The 19,344-nt window shown below is 39.4% G+C and overlaps 1 protein-coding gene across 1 annotated transcript in view; it reads left to right on the top strand.

Moving 5' to 3' along the window:
* Neil3 (nei like DNA glycosylase 3) overlaps window positions 1–13,215 on the top strand; it is a 51,373-nt gene extending 38,158 nt beyond the window's left edge. Inside the window, exons 8-10 of the mRNA XM_021170939.1 lie at window positions 968–1,388; window positions 10,956–11,130; window positions 12,756–13,215. Of these exons, the coding sequence (XP_021026598.1) occupies window positions 968–1,388; window positions 10,956–11,130; window positions 12,756–12,938 (779 nt within the window). The 3' untranslated portion in view covers window positions 12,939–13,215. The remainder of the gene's footprint in view (window positions 1–967; window positions 1,389–10,955; window positions 11,131–12,755) is intronic.
* Window positions 13,216–19,344: the final 6,129 nt, after the last annotated feature.

The following is a 19,344-nucleotide window of genomic DNA, read 5'->3' as shown; positions in this document are numbered from 1 at the left end:
CCCTGCTGACAAGCTTTCCTCTTAAAGGGAAGGTGTACAGATATCTGGCGTTTGGACCTCCTCCTGGCCGAAGAAGAAGGCGGAAAACAGGACCTTTCCCAGATGCTGTGTTGCTTTGGCAGGTCACAGAAGCTGTAGGCTTCTGTGGTGTACACTCTCAGCTGTGCAGACTAACTTCCTAAGTTCAGTGGAGTCCTGGATCCAAGATGTGCTCCCTGCTCCTGAGGCAGAGGGCTCCTGTGCAGGGCAGACCACTGTCTTCCAGCTGGGAGGGTGCCGGATGCCTGCGGCCCCAAAAGGGTGCTGCCTCAGCGGCTCTGTGGCTCCCACCTGTCCCAGAAGCTGTCTGCCTCTGTGATCCTCACTCTAACCTGTACAGACTAAGTTCGGCGGAGTCCCGGAGCCAAGATGGCGCTCCCTGCAGGGCAGGTCACTGTCCTTCGGCTGGAAGGGTGCCGGATGTCTGCGGCCCCAAAAGGGTGCTGCCTCAGCGGCTCTGTGGCTCCAGCCTGTCCCAGAAGCTGTCTGCCTCTGTGGGTGCCGGATATCATAATTTTTTTTGTGAAACTTCGATTCTCATCAAAATCAAGTGTCTAAAATTCTTAAGTAAACTTCACATTTGGTTTTGTTCATAGAAATATTCCTTTCCATGCATTAGTCTCTAGCTGAGACTTTATGGAATATCATTTTTTAATGCTTCACCTAACCTTATCAGAACTGCTAATTGAGTAATTCTTAAAAAGCAAATATAAATCTTTGTTAACACAATCTTTTGGTTTCTATAGGTTGTTGATATTTTATTTCCTAAGTTGAAGATAACTCACTATAATATTTCCTGTTGAGCTTCACAGTGTACTTGTACATATTCGTGTACTATAATGAACTAAAATTTTAAATCAAATCTATTTCAAGTAGTCAGCATACTATATTTTTAAGAATATGTAAAATTACTTATCTTTTTTTTCAGATTCAGTGCTCAAGAATGGAGAAAATTCCATTGCCTTCAACAACTTAGTGAAGTACCCTTGTAATAACTTTGAGAACACACATACTGAAATAAAGATCAACAGGAAAGCTGCGTTTGGAAATACGACCCTTGTGTTGACTGATTTAAGCAATAAATCCAGTGCTTTGGCCAGAAAGAAAAGAGCAAACCACACAATAGATGGGGAATCTCACATGTTTCTTCCTACAGACATATGTTTTAGTGATTCCCAGCACCCCTCCAAAGAAGGAATGAACTCTATAGCTCAGCCATCCAATAAGGTAAACATATCGCCTACAGCTTGTGCCCAGTCTAAATTATTTAGTTCAGCACATAAAAAATTCAAACCAGCTCACTCTTCTGCAACAGAACTTAAAAGTTACAACTCTGGACTTTCTAACAGGTAAGTTGTTTCTAACTTTGGTCTTTACGGTATTTGCGTTGTTTTTTGTTTGGTTTTTCGAGACATGGTTACTCTATATAGTCCTGGCTGCCCTGGCTCTAACACTGTTCACCAGACTGGCCTCAAACTCCCAGAGACGTGCCTGCCTCTGCCTTCTAGTATTAGAGGCATTCATCACTACCATCCAATTTAGTATTTTTACGATCTGTAAGGCAATTATTTCAGTAGCTTCTAAGAAAACAGAAAATTGGTCTGTTGCTAAGGGAGCTAAATTACTTTAAAAACATTAGCACTGAAAAATTATTATAAACCATTGCTGGCTTTTCTTTCTCTAGCTAATTAATGTTTGAACAGAAAAGAAATGGAATGGATTTTCCTTCATCTCCTAAAAGAGTTTTTTTTTCTTCTTCCTCTTCTTTTCCTAATGTTGTAACCATATGTTCAATATGTCATATTTGGAAAATATCTGAAGATATATAGGAAACTGTTTAAAACGTCTACAGTAACAGCAGTTATCTGTTGATACCTTATATAAAGATATCCCTTGATTTCCAAGGTAGTCATAGCCCATAAACAGTCATCAGTTGAAGATGTGTTCCCTTCATCCAGCCTTTCTAGCATCAGTCTACCAGCACAGGACACTGGAGGGTCCCAGTTCTCTCCTGCATGTCATGTGCCCGCTTGGGATTTCTAGCTTGTCAATAATTGTGGGAAATTCTTAGCCTGCATGCCACCAGCTTGAGTCAAGACCAGAGTTTGAGCTCTGGCTTCCATCCCTGCTGCTTTTTCACCACAAAAAAGCCAAAGCCTTGTGAGTTAGCACTGTCAGCTGCTGAGGCCATCTGCATTTCTTTCTTAAGAAAGCAAAGTTCTGAGGGGAACCATATCAATAAAAGTTTAGGATGTGCCTTCTACTTTTAAAAAGAAAAACAGAAGGCCCGTTGTTGCTTTTCTGTTAAAGAAAGTAGCTGTTTTTGGCCTTGTGGGATGTTTTGTTATTGTTGGGGGGGGGGGGGTTTGTTGCTGTTGCTGTTGTTGCTGTTGCTGTTGTTGTTGTTGCCATCAAACTTGGCAGCAAGCACCTTCATCCACTGAGCCATCCCATTGCCCACTTTGTAGCATTTTAAATGAAGAGTAAACAAAGCAAATAATGACTTTTATTACCAATGGGAGACAGTTGCCATGGAACCTGAAGCCCTCTCAGGGGAATTTGGATTAATAGATGCTCCTTCTCTGTTCCTTTGTTGATAGAGAGCTTCCTTCTCTGGACTATGTGATGAGGTGTAATTTACCTGGTGTAAATTTCTAATCTAAACACTGGGAATCCTTAAAGCTTGTTTCATAACATTTCTCAGACAGTTTTTGCCCAGTATATGCCTTTATCTCAAACATCTTATCTGACCTCTAAATCTTCTGTCATACATTCATCCTGATGATTGACCCCCTAGCTGATTCTTTTCAAAATATTTTATTCATAATCATTTAACATGACTGATAGAACTGCTGCTTATGATATATTTGAATTAAGCTGTGGGGGCCTGAACTCTTACCTGACTAGATAATTCATCTTTTCACTCTAATTAATGCTTCATGATAAAATCAAGAAGAACTACAGTCTGAATTGGGAGGCTGTCTGTCGAAGAAAAATCACTTTTAATCAGTTTCTTTCTTCAGCGGTGTAACTGGAAGGATGTGGCAGTGATTGCTTTAAAATATTGTACTCTTTATTGTACCCAGATGAAATATCCCCGCCTATTTTTTTCCTCTTTCATGCTAAGCAAAACAAAAACACAAGCAAAAAAGCAGACAATTTAACTAATTAATTAAGAAGTACAGAAACATTAATGTAACCTTAAATTTGAATCATTTCTTCACAAGCCATTAGCAGTAGAGCCATAGGATTAATCACAGTGTGCAGCTTAGAAATGCTACAGCCTCTGTATGTGTGTGTATGTGTGTGTATGTGTGTGTGTGTGTGTGTGTGTGTGTGTGTGTGTGTGTGTGTGTTGAATAGAAGGATGAAACCCCATAATCTATCAAGATGAACTAGCAGAATAAATGTCAAGTGGTGAAATGAATTCACCCAGAAGCCCTTCTGCACCCAGCTACTTTATAAGGAATAAATTGCAAATTACTGTCATTTATTTCATTGTTCTCCTTCTCTGGCAACTAGAGTGTTCATCTTGTGGATAAGATGTGTAGCAGAGACTCACCACTAAACACTGTGAAAACAGGTGGTCCACTCAGAATTTATAGCCACTTTATTTTCTTTAATAAGCATAGGGCAATTAATTTGACTTTTGTTCCCTTAATTAGTGATCTCTTTGTCATGCTATTGCATGCTATGCTGATAAGGCTTATTTTTGGATTGGTCTCTAAATATACTTGAATGTTATCCAATTACCAGATGATCAATTAGATAATTGGACCAGTTTTTAAGCATTTAACAATAGCTTCTAAAACCAGTTAAAAATCTTTGATCCAATTACTGTAAACATGGAAAAAAAACATGGTGGTCCATTTTTAAAGAAAGCATGAGTTCTAGCTGAAATACCATACAAAGGGTTGCATGGAAGAGTTCTTACATCTTTAAAATCCTTCCCATTCCCCGTGTCAGCTCCCATCAGCCAATGGCAGGTCTGTGTGTAGTGCCTTACACTTGTTCTGCTTCACCTCTTATTCTGCTTTACCTCTGGGAGTTTTCTGAAGTGGAAATTTCTGGTTTCCTTAGAGATGCAGTTGTGTTGTGTGATGTTTTCCTGGGAACTGTCTTATGAGAGGATGTTTGCTGAGAGTAAACACGTGGTGCTTTTCTGAAAGCTGCCTGGTGAAAGGGTGTGTGATGTTTTGCTGGAGCCAATGCGTGAGAGGACACATGATGTTTGAAAAAAAGTATAAACCATCACATAGTGGATGATGCCCTCGCATTGGTTTACCTTGCTGGTCTTCAGTGGGTGTTGCTGGTGCTAGCTTTCATTGAGGATGTTCTTGAAATGGTTCGACTTGCTTTCTTTGATCTCTGATTGCCATGACTTCCTAGAGAGAAACAAACCAAAGAACTTCTGATGGTGTTCTGACTGCTTGTTTTTGCTTAAGCAGACTGGTGCTGGTCAGGAGAGCCTTGAGGTTTCTTCTGGATCCAGCTGCTGCTGCTGATTCATATTTGATGTTTTTCTAGTGGACTGGACTGCTGACAATGAAGATTGAAATCAGCCTCCAAAAAACTATTTCTGAACAGGCCCACTTCTCCCTTGTCCTATTAGCTCTCTTCCTCCCTACCTTGAGCAGGTGGGCTATAATGGAGGTTTGAGTGTTTAAGAACCCTTAGTAAAAATAAATAAAGAAAGAAAGAAAGAAAGAAAGAAAGAAAGAAAGAAAGAAAGAAAGAAAGAACCCTTAGTAAAGTAGGTTTTGAAAAATATAAGCTTACAGTTCTCAGTGCTTCACGTATTTAGTTTTTGTTTACTTTAAACTTAGAGATAATATTGGATTGTCAGATCTACAGTCAGTTGGACCGATTAATTTAAAAATTATTTCCAAGCAGCAGTTTAATTTTACTAAATCATTCAGTATGTATTGATCTAGTACAATCAATAACTTATAAATTAGTTAATTATGGATAATAAAATAGTTTTCTATCACAAGAATAGTTTTTACCTACTGATTTCTTTATTGTTAATCTATTGCTTTTTAAGGTACTAAGAATGGAATCCATGTGTTTTGCACATGCCAGACAGTGATTTTTATCTTTTATCATTTATTAAGAATGCGTTATGCCTCAAAGCATTGTTTTTGATTCTAATGAGGTCTACTCCAGCAAACCACAGCCAGGAAGGCCGGATCCAGCCTGACACCTGTTGTGTAATGTTTCATTTCCATTTGTTTAGCTATTTTTGTATTAAAAACAACAGAATTGAGTAGTTGCCACAGAGACACAAAGCTTAAAATATGTGTTGTCTGAAATAGTTTTGCCAAATCCTGGTTTACTATATTACTCTGCTGTTTATAAATCAATATGCAAATGATGAACCTAATCACCAAAATAAGTTCATCTGTTCTCTGAGCTAAATTTGCACAGAAAATGCTCTGCTACATTTTAGTAAGTTTTTAAATAATGATTGAAACAAAGAGGAACCAAGATATCCTCTATTAAGCAGAACATTCAATTAACCTGGATAATGTTTTCTACCATAAAATTGAGGTGCATATTTAGAGTCCATATGATCGAAGGCGGCACTAGTAGCTTGGTTACAGTAACTCAGCCCTTCCCAACTTAATGTGTATATGCATCACTTGGGAATCTTGTTAGCAAGCAGATGAGGATTCTAAAGGGATTTGGAGAAGAAGTGGGTAGATCAGTGTCTGAGGAGCCAGCCCCTGGGTGATGTGAATGTTTCTAGTTAGTAGAGCACGTTCTGGGTACCAAGGATAGGACAATGTGCAACCAGCTTTGTCTTCAGCTTCCACAGAATGGAACACAAAATGAAGAAGTAGCAAAGTACGAGAGCCTCTCCTCTTGAGTCTTGTCCCTTACCTTTGTACCTCAGAAAAGCATCAGTAGTAAAAATCGTAAATATCTCCTCAGGTCTCTGAAGTTTTCAACTAAAATTTAAGTCAGATAAATAAATTAGGAAATGTTGAACTAAACGCTATCCAAGGCAGCACTTTAAAAAATCATATAAAATTGTTTTGGTGGTTGTTTTCTTGTTCTTCTGTTTGTAGTGTTGTATCTAGGGCTCCTCTCATAGTGGGGATATGCAATTTCTAAGCTTCATCCCTAGCCCTTATTTATGGAATTAAGGCATGCTCTTGCTAAGCTGGCCAGGCTGCCCTTGAACAAATAAACCTCTTGTCTCATTCTCCAGAGAAGCTGGAATATAGGCCTGGACTACCAGGACCATCAAAATTATATATAAAACTGTATTTATGTGTGTCCATTTTAATAAGCAACTTTCTGTTTATTTCTTCTAATACACTTAACTTTATTTTCTTTCTTCCTTAAATTTTATTCAATACTGTTTATGACATCACTTCTATTTTGCACTCTGTTGACTTCTGCAGCTACACAGATACTGCTCTTAAAGTTGTAGTTTTGAATCACCTCTGAAGGTCATTGGTGCAAGGGGTGGAGCTATGTTTTGTAATGTGGTAGCATGATACAGTGGGAAGTGGTGCCTCAGTGGGCCCATGCTGAGGCATTGCCCCACAATTCCTGAGGTACTAGTCTAGTTTAAAATGAAGTAAATAAACTTCATTTTAAACTAGACTAGTTTAAACTAGGGCATGGGAAGGGGAGTGAGAAGGAATGGAGGCAGAGAAAGAAAATGGACAGAGAAGGACAGAAGGAAAGGAGAGAGAAAGAAGGTAAGAGGTTGGCCAGGAACATGGGGGTGGGGGTGGGAGAGAGAGAGAGAGAGAGAGAGAGAGAGAGAGAGAGAGAAAACAGTCCTTTTATAGCAAGCCAGTCTCATACCTGGCTGTTGCTAGGTCACTGTTGTGAGGAGCCTAGAAGAAATGCTAACATTCCTCCATTTGTTTTAATTAAGAAATGAGAAACTAGAAAGAGGTGATGATGGAGCAGGAACAGGGTCATTTTGATCTTTTCCTAATTCTTGCTGACTTTGGGGCAATAGTTTTTGTCCCAAACTATTTTGGGACACCTAAGAAAATGGGGATGGGGATATTGGTTAACTCTTAGGAGAGTTGTCTGTTTCCTTGCTGCCCAGGGTCTATGAGATTATCTAGGGGCAAGAAGGCACAGGCCCCGTAGAAGTGTCTGAGAATAGACTAGATCATCTGTAGGTTGCTTCTCTGGAGCTGTCCTGGATATAGATTTTGAGTAAACACCATATGTATGTGTGTGTGTATACATACATACATATGGTGTTTACTCAAATATATATGGTGTTTCCATATATATATGGAAACTCAAAATCTTGACATTGTGAATATGATAGTTAATCATATAGATTTAGCATGAGGAACACCTTTAGTCTACCCACTATCTAAATAATTTCCCAGTTCCCTGTGGTCTTCATCTAAACTTGGGCAGAGGTAGTTTTATCAGGCCCAGAAGATGAGAGGCTTTTTTTTTTTTAGTGTGAAGGAGAATCATAGGAGAAATGCCTCACTTTGTCTTAGGCAATATGAGACATTTAAGTCTCTGGGTGACCTCTGTTTGTCCACAGTTTAGGCCAAGCCCTGGCAGTGGGCAAGGCAATGGAACTGTCTTTCTCAGTGGTTATAGTACCACAATCCAGAAAGAGTCCTTTGTAGCTGTGCTCAGATCTTCTTGGAGACCTTGGGGTTACTCTTAGGATTTGGGAGTCTCTGTCAGAGTAAGCTTAAACATTTAACAATGTACTTAGCAGATCTCTAACAAGATTGAGAGCTAGTGTTCAGTTTGAGTCTGTTTTTAATTATTTGTTCTAGACTCTATCTAGCAAGCAAAAAGATTATAACTTAATGATAACAAAAACAAGGCAGTGATCTTAAACTTTTTAATGTTGTCAACCTTTAAACTAATATTAAGATTACAACTTACCGAGACAGGATAGAAACCATAGGAAAACGTTATCTTAATTAAAAGGTGACTTTGGAGACCTGTTTTTAAGTTAGGTTGTCCTCAAGCAAGATGGCAGTGAAGTGGGGACTTCCCATTACAAAAATGGTGACTGCCCTCATCTAAAATGGCTCTGAAGCCATGTAACTGCCCATAAGTAAGATGGTGCTGAAACTATAGCTCTGCCTCTCTTCCCCCCACCTTTAGCAAAGGAGGTGGAAAGCCATATGTTTGTTATACGTCAGAATGGAGCTGCATTTATAGTAGTGTGGCTACATGTTAGCAAAGAGACAAAGAGTTAGAAATTCAGAGAGACAAATAGACACATTTTGTCTGACTGCCAGGGCATGTGATGAGATCTCTCCCTGCCGCTATAGGCAGTCTCTGCCTTTGTGCAGGTCTAAGCAGGTCTGAGCAGCTTTGGCAGGTCTGGGACTGGTGCGAGGCACAGGGCTGCTTGGTTCTGATTGTGGACAGGGATTCAGTAACAGCCTAGCCCTTTACCTGCCACAGCTGGCTTGGACCTGGTGTGGACCAGAATGGAAAGAAATCAGATATAAAAAAAATTCTCAGGAAGTAGAAGTTTAAGACTGGGCAAAGCGAGCTAAGTCTGAAACAAAGTCTGGAGAGTGCTTCTAGAGCAGCAGGAGTGGGGAGAGAGAACCAGTGGTCAGAGGGCTGTTAGCTGGATCACGGATAGGAACTGTGTTAGAGAACAGGAGGATTCAAAAGAAGGTTTGGAGCAAAGGTAGGGAAAACCTGAACATAGGAAGCCGTCCATTTTCAGGATCTCCTTAAAATAGTGGGATCAAAAAGGGCCATTAAGCGACCATTTAGAGTTATTGTCGAGTGGGCTTTGGGGCCAGATGTGATTGTTGATAGTGTGTGAATTTGGAAGCCTTCAAGTCAGGAAGACATCCCAGGTACTGGGAGCCTGGCGGTACTAGCAAAGAATGACAGCACCCATGGGTGAAGATCAAGGTTATTATTTTCTACCACTTGGCAATATCCCAAGGATAGACAGATAATAACAGAACGTGCTGGCATAAGTTGGATTACCAAATTTTCACGTGGTAACCAGGGTCCAATTGGTAGGAGAGAGAGAGACCAAGACAGATAGAGTGGGGAGTGGGAGGACAGTCCTTTTATAGCAAGTCAGTCTTATACCTGGTTGTCACTAGGTAACTGTTGGGTAGAGCCTAGAAGAAATGTTAACTTAGGGTGTGGATCACAAATGCCCAGCCATTGCCTTCCAGCTTTCCTGTTGCTGGTTTGGTGTGACCCATCACTCTTAGACATTAATGTCAACTACAGGCCATTCTGAAGACAGCAACAACCAAAATAGTCACAGGCGAAATATTTAATGAAAATACTGTCCATAGCAATGGTACTAGCTGCTCATGTGTTACAAATGGCAGGTCCCCAAACTGCGCTTAAGGTCTATTGCAAAGTTATTTTTAAAGTACTGTATTTAATCATATATTTTATAAAGCATAAATCAGTTTCATCAGAAGTGAATGATCATGTCCTCTGAAATTTTCAATCAGATATACTGCCCGATGCATCATTATTGAAATAAATGTTGCAAAATTTAGTCTCAGAAGCCAGGAGAGAAGGAAAATGTATCTGACTTTGAGGTATTTAAGAAAATTGTTACAGTTGTTACTTTTAGAAATTTCCCCCAACATGCAAATTGGACTTTTTTTTTTTTTAACTATTGAGAGAGTTAAAAATGGTGACATCTGGACTTGCTTGTTGTTACAATTATTTTGTTTTGGTGCTGGGGAATAAAAGCCACTTTGCACATGCTAAGTACAACATCTACAGCTGAAATAAATTCTTATCCTTTTCTTTCATGGCTGTGAACACTTTTATTCTGAACCAGTTGGTCAGTATACATGTATTTCTTAAAACATACAAGGTGTAGAAAATGAAAAATTATAATGAAACTCCCTTATTGTTTCCCAAAGACAAAACTACATATCCAGCTGAAGGACAGGACTCCCTCCTGGGCTCCGTTCACTGTGTGCAGGGATGCCCTTCAAAGTCTCTGGGTTGTAATTGTACAAAGATGAAACTCACCTGCTAATACCAAATGCACATTTCTTCTCTACCCAGCAGCAGCCTTTTTCTTACTAAAATGTTATTGTGACTAAAATAGTAACTTTGATCAAAGAAAGACATAGAAAATTGTTTTGCATGCAAGTAGATAGTCACCAGATGGGCTCCTCAGAACACCGATGGGAGTTCCTTCAGACAAGAAAACAATTAGAGATGATTGTGACCCTGTTTGCTTCAGGAGATGGGGTCCAGGTAGATGTGACAATATTTTAGGGGAAATAAAAGGGAACATGCTGTAATATATGGTAAGGGAAGAACTGAATAACCGAAATGAAAAATGTAAGGAAACCCAACACGCCACTTACAAATCCAGCTGTTTTTATTCAGACCTTTAAAGTTTATGCTTTTGACACATAGTGAGTTCAGGAATCAGTTAGAATTACCAGAGGGATCAAAAAATTAAGAGTATAATAACCAGCCCCCCTCCTCACTCCGCACATAGGTAGGAAATATGCAATGTGGTCTTCATGCAGATATCCCAACAACTGGAGTGGAGGCTGTCCCTGACTCTGCTGTCTGCCTGTGGATCTCATTCCCCTGATCCTCTTTGTCAGACCTCAGTAGGAGATGGTGTCCCCAGTGATTTAATGTGTGGGGAGGGGGGTGGGTGGTGAAGTGTGATAAGGAGGCTAGGGGAGACCTCTTCCTTCTCAGAGAAGAAGCAGAGAGGGAAATGGTGGGGAGGAACTCTAGGGGGGAATGGGGGAGGGGGACTGCGATCAGGTTGTAAAGTAAATAAATAAATAAAAACCAAAAAGAAAAAAAAAGGAATATAATAACCTCAAACTGCTTTCTTTACGGGTAGCACTAATTGGATGGGCAGAGTGGTAAGAGCCCATCTTAGTGCTGCTATGCTGCCATTATTGTATCGCCTGTCATTACAGTGAACTCCAAACCAATAGGACACGTGGCCATCATTCTGAAAGTGATGGCAGCCCTCTGTGCAAGATGCACCACCGCCGCTGTGTTCTCCGAGTTGTGAGGAAGGATGGAGAAAACAAGGGGAGGCAGTTTTATGCCTGTTCTCTGCCGAGAGGAGCACAGTGTGGATTTTTTGAAGTATGTGTAAAATTTCCCATGCTTACTGTGGTTTTAAAGTGAGTTTTGTTTATTGCAATGCAACAGATCTCACTGATTGCAGATTCATTTATTTTTTTTATTTATTTATTTAATTAATTAATTAATTTATTTATTTATTTATTTATTATTTGAGGCAGGATCCTCCCAAGTTACAGGATTCCAGTTACACACCACGATACCTGGCTTTATCTTTCCATCTTAAAGGGCCATATTAGCAGTTGGTGTAAAGCATGGGTGTTAAATAACTTAACAATGTGAACAAGTGCGGCCAATAATACTAATGACAGAATAGCTGTTGGATTAGCAACGAAAGTTTCATGTTTGTAATCACAAGTATAACCATATTGCTCTTGGTTCATAATGCTAGACAGGAAGTGTTGAGGCTAGATGTAGTGATTCACATCTCATTCTAAGTACTTGGCAAGTTGGAGGAAGAGCTTCTTGAGTTTGAGGCCAGACTAGTATAATGGATTCCAGAGCAGCACTGATGGTGAAAGCCTATAGCAAAGGAAGGAAGAAAAAGAAAAAATGGGGAAGAGAAAGGAATTAAGGACTAAGAAATACTAAATAAGAGTTCCTTAAGTTTCATGACTTATGCATTGAGTACATGAGAACAATCAACACTTGGGCTGGTAATCTCCTGGGATTTACTATAACCTTAGTGAATGTTACTGTGAGTGTAACCTGGTGGGGACAGAGGGATGGGAAGGACAGCCTGTGACAGACAATCTAGTCACAGGTGATCCTTTATATCTGGTATAGGAGGCAGGAGCTTAGGTCCTTCAGTCAGTCCATCTGTCTGCTTTCTTCGAATATATCATTCTCACCATGCTGAGTGTTATTCCAGTGTTTAAGGACACACATTTCCCCCCACTTACATGTCTTATAGCATCTAAGAGAAAAAGGAAAATATCAATCTGTTTCAGTGCTGAACCCCAAAATTGCTGGTTTGTCTTACTGAGTAAGAAAATGTTTTTCTGCCCATGTACAAACCTTTTAAAGGACCCTCCCAGGTGAAATTAGACAACTTGAGTTCCTACACTTGATGCATGTACTTCATACTAGATTCACAGATTTTCTTAAGAACCAATTCAAATATAATAGAAAAATAGTCTTAGTAATGTTATATTACTAATACTGTCTCAGCCGCCTTCATTCCTCTCGTGCGACCTAACACTAAGAGTAGAGTAGCTCTTTCCTAATGTAGTCTGTGCAAGGATCTGCTGGGATCTTCCTTTGCCTTTAGTATTGCAGTTATAACAAATATTTGGTAATATTTTAATTAAAACAGACATATAGCTGAGATCCTGGTGGTAGCTTAATATCAAGATTTGATAGTTTTCATTTACTCTGGATGAAAGGTGGGACTTTATATGTCTTTAGATAAAGTGGTTTGAAATTTGGTCACTTTATTGCGTGATTTCAACAATAAATGAATGTAAATAAAATGTTTTTTTTCACTTTTTTAAACTGTGGCAACTAATAGTTTCCATCTGTTGTGCAATGCCAAATTACTAGTGTGAGAGGTGACTGTCATATCAACTGCGACTAGTCTCCTCTGCTCAGCACTGTCCTCTTTATAGCCTTTCTTCTTCCTCTCTCAGTGGGCAGACCTGTCCTTCCCGTTCTGCAGACATGGCAAGCGCTCCATTATGAAAACTGTGCTGAAGATTGGACCTAATAATGGGAAGAATTTTTTTGTATGTCCTTTGGAGAAAGAAAAGCAGTGTAATTTTTTCCAGTGGGCCAAAAATGGACCAGGAATGGAAATTATTCCAGGATGCTAATATTTTTCTCTTTTTAAAGAATGTCCGTCTCATAAACTCATCAAACTCATAACATTCAGTCCCCTTTGTTTAATAGAAAACTTATAGAACACCTGTTGTACATACACATTAAGAGCCTGTAGTATTTGAGACATATTTTTTTTCATTTAACTATGTGATCTTCATGGTTTTTGTTGTAATAATGAACACACTATTTCACCAGGGCATAGTCCATTCTCTTTGAAATGCATATTCAATATATTTAATAATGATGTCAATAAAGTACTCTTAGAATGTTTTTGGTCTTTTGTAAGTTTGTTGGTGAGCAGTCACTTGTTTGATTTCCAGGAGATTATGTTTACATCACATTATAAGATTCTCATTCTGCTATGAATACATTTCTCAGGGTACCACCACTGTGTACAGCATCTCATTAAACGTATTCCTCATTTTCTTAAACTCAATTTAAGATATAAGAGCTCCTTTATAAAAGATAATACAGTATTCTGTTTAGCAAATATTAAGTTCTTGTTAGATGCTAGAGCTAAACTGAAACCCTCAGTGTTTTTATAGAAAATTTGGGGGATTTAAACTAACATAATACCTAGGATAGAAGTCACATGCATAAAGAGACATTTTGATGTTTTTCTAATCTTTCTAATGTCTGTTGCTAACTTAAATAAGTCAGTTATTTTCCAAATCTTAATATATCACTAATATCTAATGATAAGCTGAAGTGTTATCATTAATGGTGTGTGTATGTGTCTGTGTGTATGTGTGTTTGTGTAAGTGTGAGTGTGTGTGTGGGAGTGATGTTGGTAATGAAACTGAGAACCTTGCTCATGCATTCTACCATAGATCCTCATTCCTAGGGTATCATTTCATTTCTCTAGTTTTGTTTTAGCACTTCTCTTTTTCTTATCTAAAGTTAGACCAAATAACTGTGTTTCTTGAAGACGAGGTGAGAAACCTATCAATCTTAAGGTATTTTTACATGTTTGTAGAAAAATCCTTTCAGGGAAGGGTCAATGTATTTTCTAAACGGGCAGCAAAGCCTTTTCTATTCTCCCATTAAATTGTCCATGCAGAACTATAGAAGTTAATAGCACATGAAATGATGGCCGACAACACTTCCTATTCATAGTCCTTTATGTGTTAACTCTGTACTGAAAAGGCAAAGTTAGGAACAACCTAAGATCAATGATCATTACCCCGAGAGCTCAATGAGGCAACAAATCTATGTGACAAACCAGGAACTGAACTGGACAACTGATATTCTCAGCTGACTTGACATTAAGTAGAGAGTATGTGCTAGTAATGGAGAGAAAAGCAAGTGCCGTGCAGCAGAGGATAAAAAAGACCACTGCCAAAGACTTCCATCATTTCCTGGTTCTACAGTGAGCCGCCAAAGTGAGGAAGGGTAATGGAAATATAACCACAATTACTTTAGCATAACAAACGTAGATCTACTAGGAAATGTATAGGCACTATATGAAGAGGATTTTAATGAGGATACAAAAGGTTCAAATGGATAGACAAAACCTACTCTATAGCAAGGCTGAATGTTTAAAATATAGCATTCTTCCTATCTTAATTTTGAATGTTAACAAAACTCCCCCATCAAGAAAGATTTTCCATTTTAACAGTAACTTCACTCTTTCTAAGCTCCTCATAGATAACCCAATTCCTGGATAAATTCACAGTTCCCCATGGTGTTATACGGAAGATGGACTTTTAAGGAATTCTTTGGAAGAAAAAAAAAAAAAAAAAAAAACACTGAAGGTGATCTCCCATATCTTTGAGCCATTTCCTTGAGGGTAGAAGAGAATTATAAGATGGCTGTACGAACTCCCATTTCATTCAGTTATGTCTGCCAGTCACCAGAGGGTGAGGGAAGTTTCAGGAAGGATATATTTAAGGAGGAGGGACCACTTGCCCCAGCTCTTTCTTTTTTATTAGATATTTTCTTTATTTACATTTCAAGTGTTATCCGCTTTCATGGTTTCTCCTCCAAAAACTCCCTGTCCCTCCTCCCCCTGCTTCTATGACGGTGTTCCCCACCCACCTACCCACTCCAGCTTCACCAGCCTGGCATTCCCCTACACTGGGGCATTGAGCCTTCAAAGGACCAATGGCCTCTCCTCTTATTGATGTCTGACAAGGCCATCCTCTGCTACATATGCAACTGGAGCCATGGGTTCCTCCTGTGTACTCTTTGGTTGATGGTTTAGTGCCTGGGAGGAATGGATACAAAAATGTGGTTTATTTACACAATGGAGTACTACTCAGCTATTAAAAACAATGACTTCAGAAAATTCTTATGTAAATGGATGGAAGTAGAAGATATCCTCCTGAGTGAGGTAACCCTGTCACAAAAGAACACACATGATATGTACTCACTGATAAGTGGATATTAGCCCAAAAGCTCAGAATACCCAAGATAAAATTCATAGACTACGTGAAGCTCAAGACGAGAAAAGATCTTTGGTCCTTAGAAGGGGGATCAAAACACCTCCAGGAGGAAACGCAGAGACAAAGTGTGAAGCAAAGCCTGAAGGAAAGGCCATCCAGAGACTGCCCCACCTGGGGATCCATCCTATATACAGTTACCAAACCCAGACACTGTTGTGGATGCCAGAAGTACTTGTTGACAGGAGCCTGATATAGCTGTCTCCTGAGAGGCTCTGCTAGAGCCTGACAAATACAGATGCAGATGCTCCCAGCCAACCATTGGGCTGAGCATGGGGTCCCCAACGGAGGAGTTAGAGAAAAGTCTGAAGGAGCTGAAGGGGTTTGCAACACCATAGGAGGAACAACAATATCAACCAACCAGAACTCTCTGAGCTCCCAGGGACTAAACCCTGCTCTGTTTTTAAATCTTACCTAAATCACTGCGTCATCACTGTCCAGTCCTTTGGGTCACAAACTAAACGTAGGCTTATTCTGCTGAAAGAGATGAAACAAAAGCTGATTGGTGTTCAGTGGCAAAGGTTTATGGGGATGGAGGAATGGTTGGATTAAAAAAACTAAGGCTGTATGAAAAGGCCCTATGGGAGCCCAACACTTTGCAAGCTAGTTATACATACATACATACATACATACATACATACATACATACATACATACATACAACATACATACAGTCTATGTACAGAGCTACTCTCAAGGGACATTGCCTTTTAAATGTAAATTTCTTTACAAGGCACAGGTTGCCTCTCTTTTGATGTATTGCTCAAGGAGGTCCCAGAGGCCCCAAAACATTCCAGGTTATTGGCACTGCTCTTGGTTGCCTACCACAACTAGATAGTGGTGGTGGGACTTTGAGAAATCAGTTGGAACTGATCAGAATATTCCCTCCTGACTAACTAGTTTGCACAGTGATGGGAGGTTCTATGCAAGCTTTTGCAGTGGGGAAGAAGTGTCATCAATGGTCTTACCTACTTCTGTGACTTGTCAAGTAAGATTTACCCCACATGCAATATTGGCACGAGGGTTATGAGACTAACCAACCACTTTCTGATATGATTTAAGGTGTGCTCCTCTGAAGATAAGGATGGGATATGGTGGGGTTTCTTTTATAAAATTTATTGTAACATGCATTATTTTTTCATAGTTTTTTAAAAAACTTTATTACTTTAATTTCTATTTTCTTTGGAAAAATGCTATTTTTGTATATGTTTCTATACTTCTTTTTATAATTTATAACTATAAATATTAAAAGTATTCAGTAACCCTTGCTAAGGCATGCTTGGGCAACAGCTTACTCAAGACCTTCAAAATAACCAAAAGAAACAAGGCATGGCGGTACATGCATTTAACTCCAGCAGAGGCAGATGGGTCTCTATTAATCTGAGGCCAGCCTTATCTACACACCACATCCAGGTCAGTCAAGCTGCATGATGAGAGTTTGTCTCAACAACAAAAACAACAATGGCAGTGACAATGGAGACTGTGACCTCAGCGGCAACTGTGAATTAAAGCTTCAGAGACATGTGGGGCCCAATAGATAAAGAATTACTAAGAAGAAACTTATGGGAGAAAGAGAACTCCATGGTATTATTATTATCATATTTATTGATTATTGGGGACTCTCATATAGAAATTAATCATGCTTACCTCTCAGTCCTGTCCTCTTCTATGCCCTTTAATCCCCACCAATTCTGCCACAAAAAATAAAAGTCCATTTTGTATTGTCCAGATACTCACTGGAGCTTGGTCAAATTCCTAGTGGCCACCCCATTTTCTCTCCCTGAAGCTAGACAGAAGCCATCAACTGAGGAGAACCCCCCATTCCAAATCCCACCCACCCCCATTAGTTAGGTTTGACAGGGGCGGGGCCAGCTCAGCCACATCTCACAGGATTCTTACTGAGAACATGGCAGGATAGTCAAACAACACTTGGGACTTGGGAGATGATGGAGATCCTATGTAAATATGGAGCATGATCCAGTTCTGACTCATCTGGCAGAATTCTTCTAAAACAGAATTTTATAAGGATATGTATAGATGGGCACATGAGATTGAGAATCCTAGCTGATTTTGACCCAGTAAGATGTCATTGAGTATCTTAGCAATATTAGCCAAATTGGGATGGAAAATCAAAACGCAAGTGTTCTAATACATGTTACAAAACATAAATCTTTTTTCTATCTATCTTTGTGGCACTGCCTATCTTTTGGGGGATAGTGACATAGCAGACTTCTCATTCTTTTAGCTATAATGCTGTAGGACTATAATGAGAGTTAAAGCTTTCACATTTCTTTTTATTACTAACTAATTGATTAATTAAATTTACATTCTGACCATGATTTCCCCCCTTCTCCTCCCAGTCCTTCCTCTTAGCCTCTTCCCACTCCTCCATTTCTCTTAAGAGAAGATCAGGCCTCCTATGGATATCAACGAGCCATGGCATATCAAACTAGGCACCACATCTCCTGTTAATGCTAATGAAGCAACCCAATAGGAGGGAAGGGTCTCAAATGCAGGCCACACAGAAACAGCCCCTGTACCCACTTTTAGGAGTCCCATAATAAGACCAACCTACACAACTCTAACATATGTATGAATATAGCAGAATATCATTAATAACCACTGACATTTTCTCTTTTACCGTTTGTGTTTGGTTCTATCCTAAGTCTGGGCTATAAAGCCTTTGGTTTCTGGTCCTCCAAGCAGTTTCAGTAATGGGGTCTCTATCATGGCATAGGTCTCAAGTTGGACAAGTCACTGGTTGGCTACTCCTACAATTTCTGCAACATCTTCACCACAACATATCTTGTAGGGAGGACAAATTGTAGGTCAAAGGTTTGGTGACTGGGTTGTTGTCCCCATCACTCTACTTGAAGTTCTGCTTGGTTACAGAAGGATGGTTCAAGCTCCATATCCCTCCTTGTCAAGATTCTTAGCTTGGGTCACCCTCATAGATTCCTGGGAGTTTCCATTGCACTAGGTTTCTAGTTCCTCCCAGAGATGCTCTATGGTTCCAATATTCAAGCTGTCTATCCTAGTATTCTCCCCTTTTGTCCTTTCTGCACCCGATCCCTCCTGTTCCCATCCAGACCCTACCTCCCATTCACTGGCCATGTCTATTCTATTTCCCCTTCACAGTGAGATTCATGTGTCCCTTCTTGAGCCTTGTTACCTAGCTTCTGTTAGTCTGTGGATTGTAGCATGGTTGTCTTTTACCTTATGGCTAAAATCAACTTGTGAGTTGTCTTTCTGGGTCTGAATTTTCTCAGGATGATCTTTTCTAGTTCCATCCCTTTGCTAGCAAATTTCATGATGTCATTGTTTTTAACAGCTGAATAATACTTCATTGTGTAAACGTACCATCTTTTCTTTATCCATTCTTCAGTTTAGGGATATCTAGGCTTTTTTCTAGTTTCTGGTTATTACTAATAAAGCTCCTCTGAATATAGTTGAGCAAGTGTCCTTTATGGTGGATTGTCCTTTAACCCTTCACATTTCTTGGCATTACATTACTTTAAAAATTGTACACATTACTATAAAACACAGGCCCAGCTTCAAAAAGTATAAAGATAGTTTATTCTAAGCCACATACAAGTGACCATGGCCCCAGAACAGCCCGAGTTATTTCAAATGACATATTCTGCTATCAGTGTGATTATAAACTTATATAACAAACAACAGTCATAAATCAATGTATCTTCTAGACACATTGGCGAAGGCTACCCATACATAGATGGCTACAACAATGTGTGAAAATCTCTACTGTAGTTCTCAGGTCCCTTCTGATAACTTTTAGCTTTCAGGATTCTGGAAGCTAGTTGGTTAGCTAACATATTAATGTAGCCAAAAGGCTTGCAAATAAACGGGATGTTAGATTAGAAGCAGAGTTTGATGATAAATGGGTATTAAGGGTGCTAAAGAAAACACAAGATAAAACATTCCTGTTTCCCACAATCAG

The sequence above is a fragment of the Mus caroli genome, chromosome 8 (genome assembly GCF_900094665.2).
Source record: "Mus caroli chromosome 8, CAROLI_EIJ_v1.1, whole genome shotgun sequence".
NCBI lineage: Eukaryota > Metazoa > Chordata > Mammalia > Rodentia > Muridae > Mus > Mus caroli.
The sequence above is the reverse complement of the archived record's forward strand: the minus strand, read 5'-3'. Positions and strand labels throughout refer to the sequence as shown.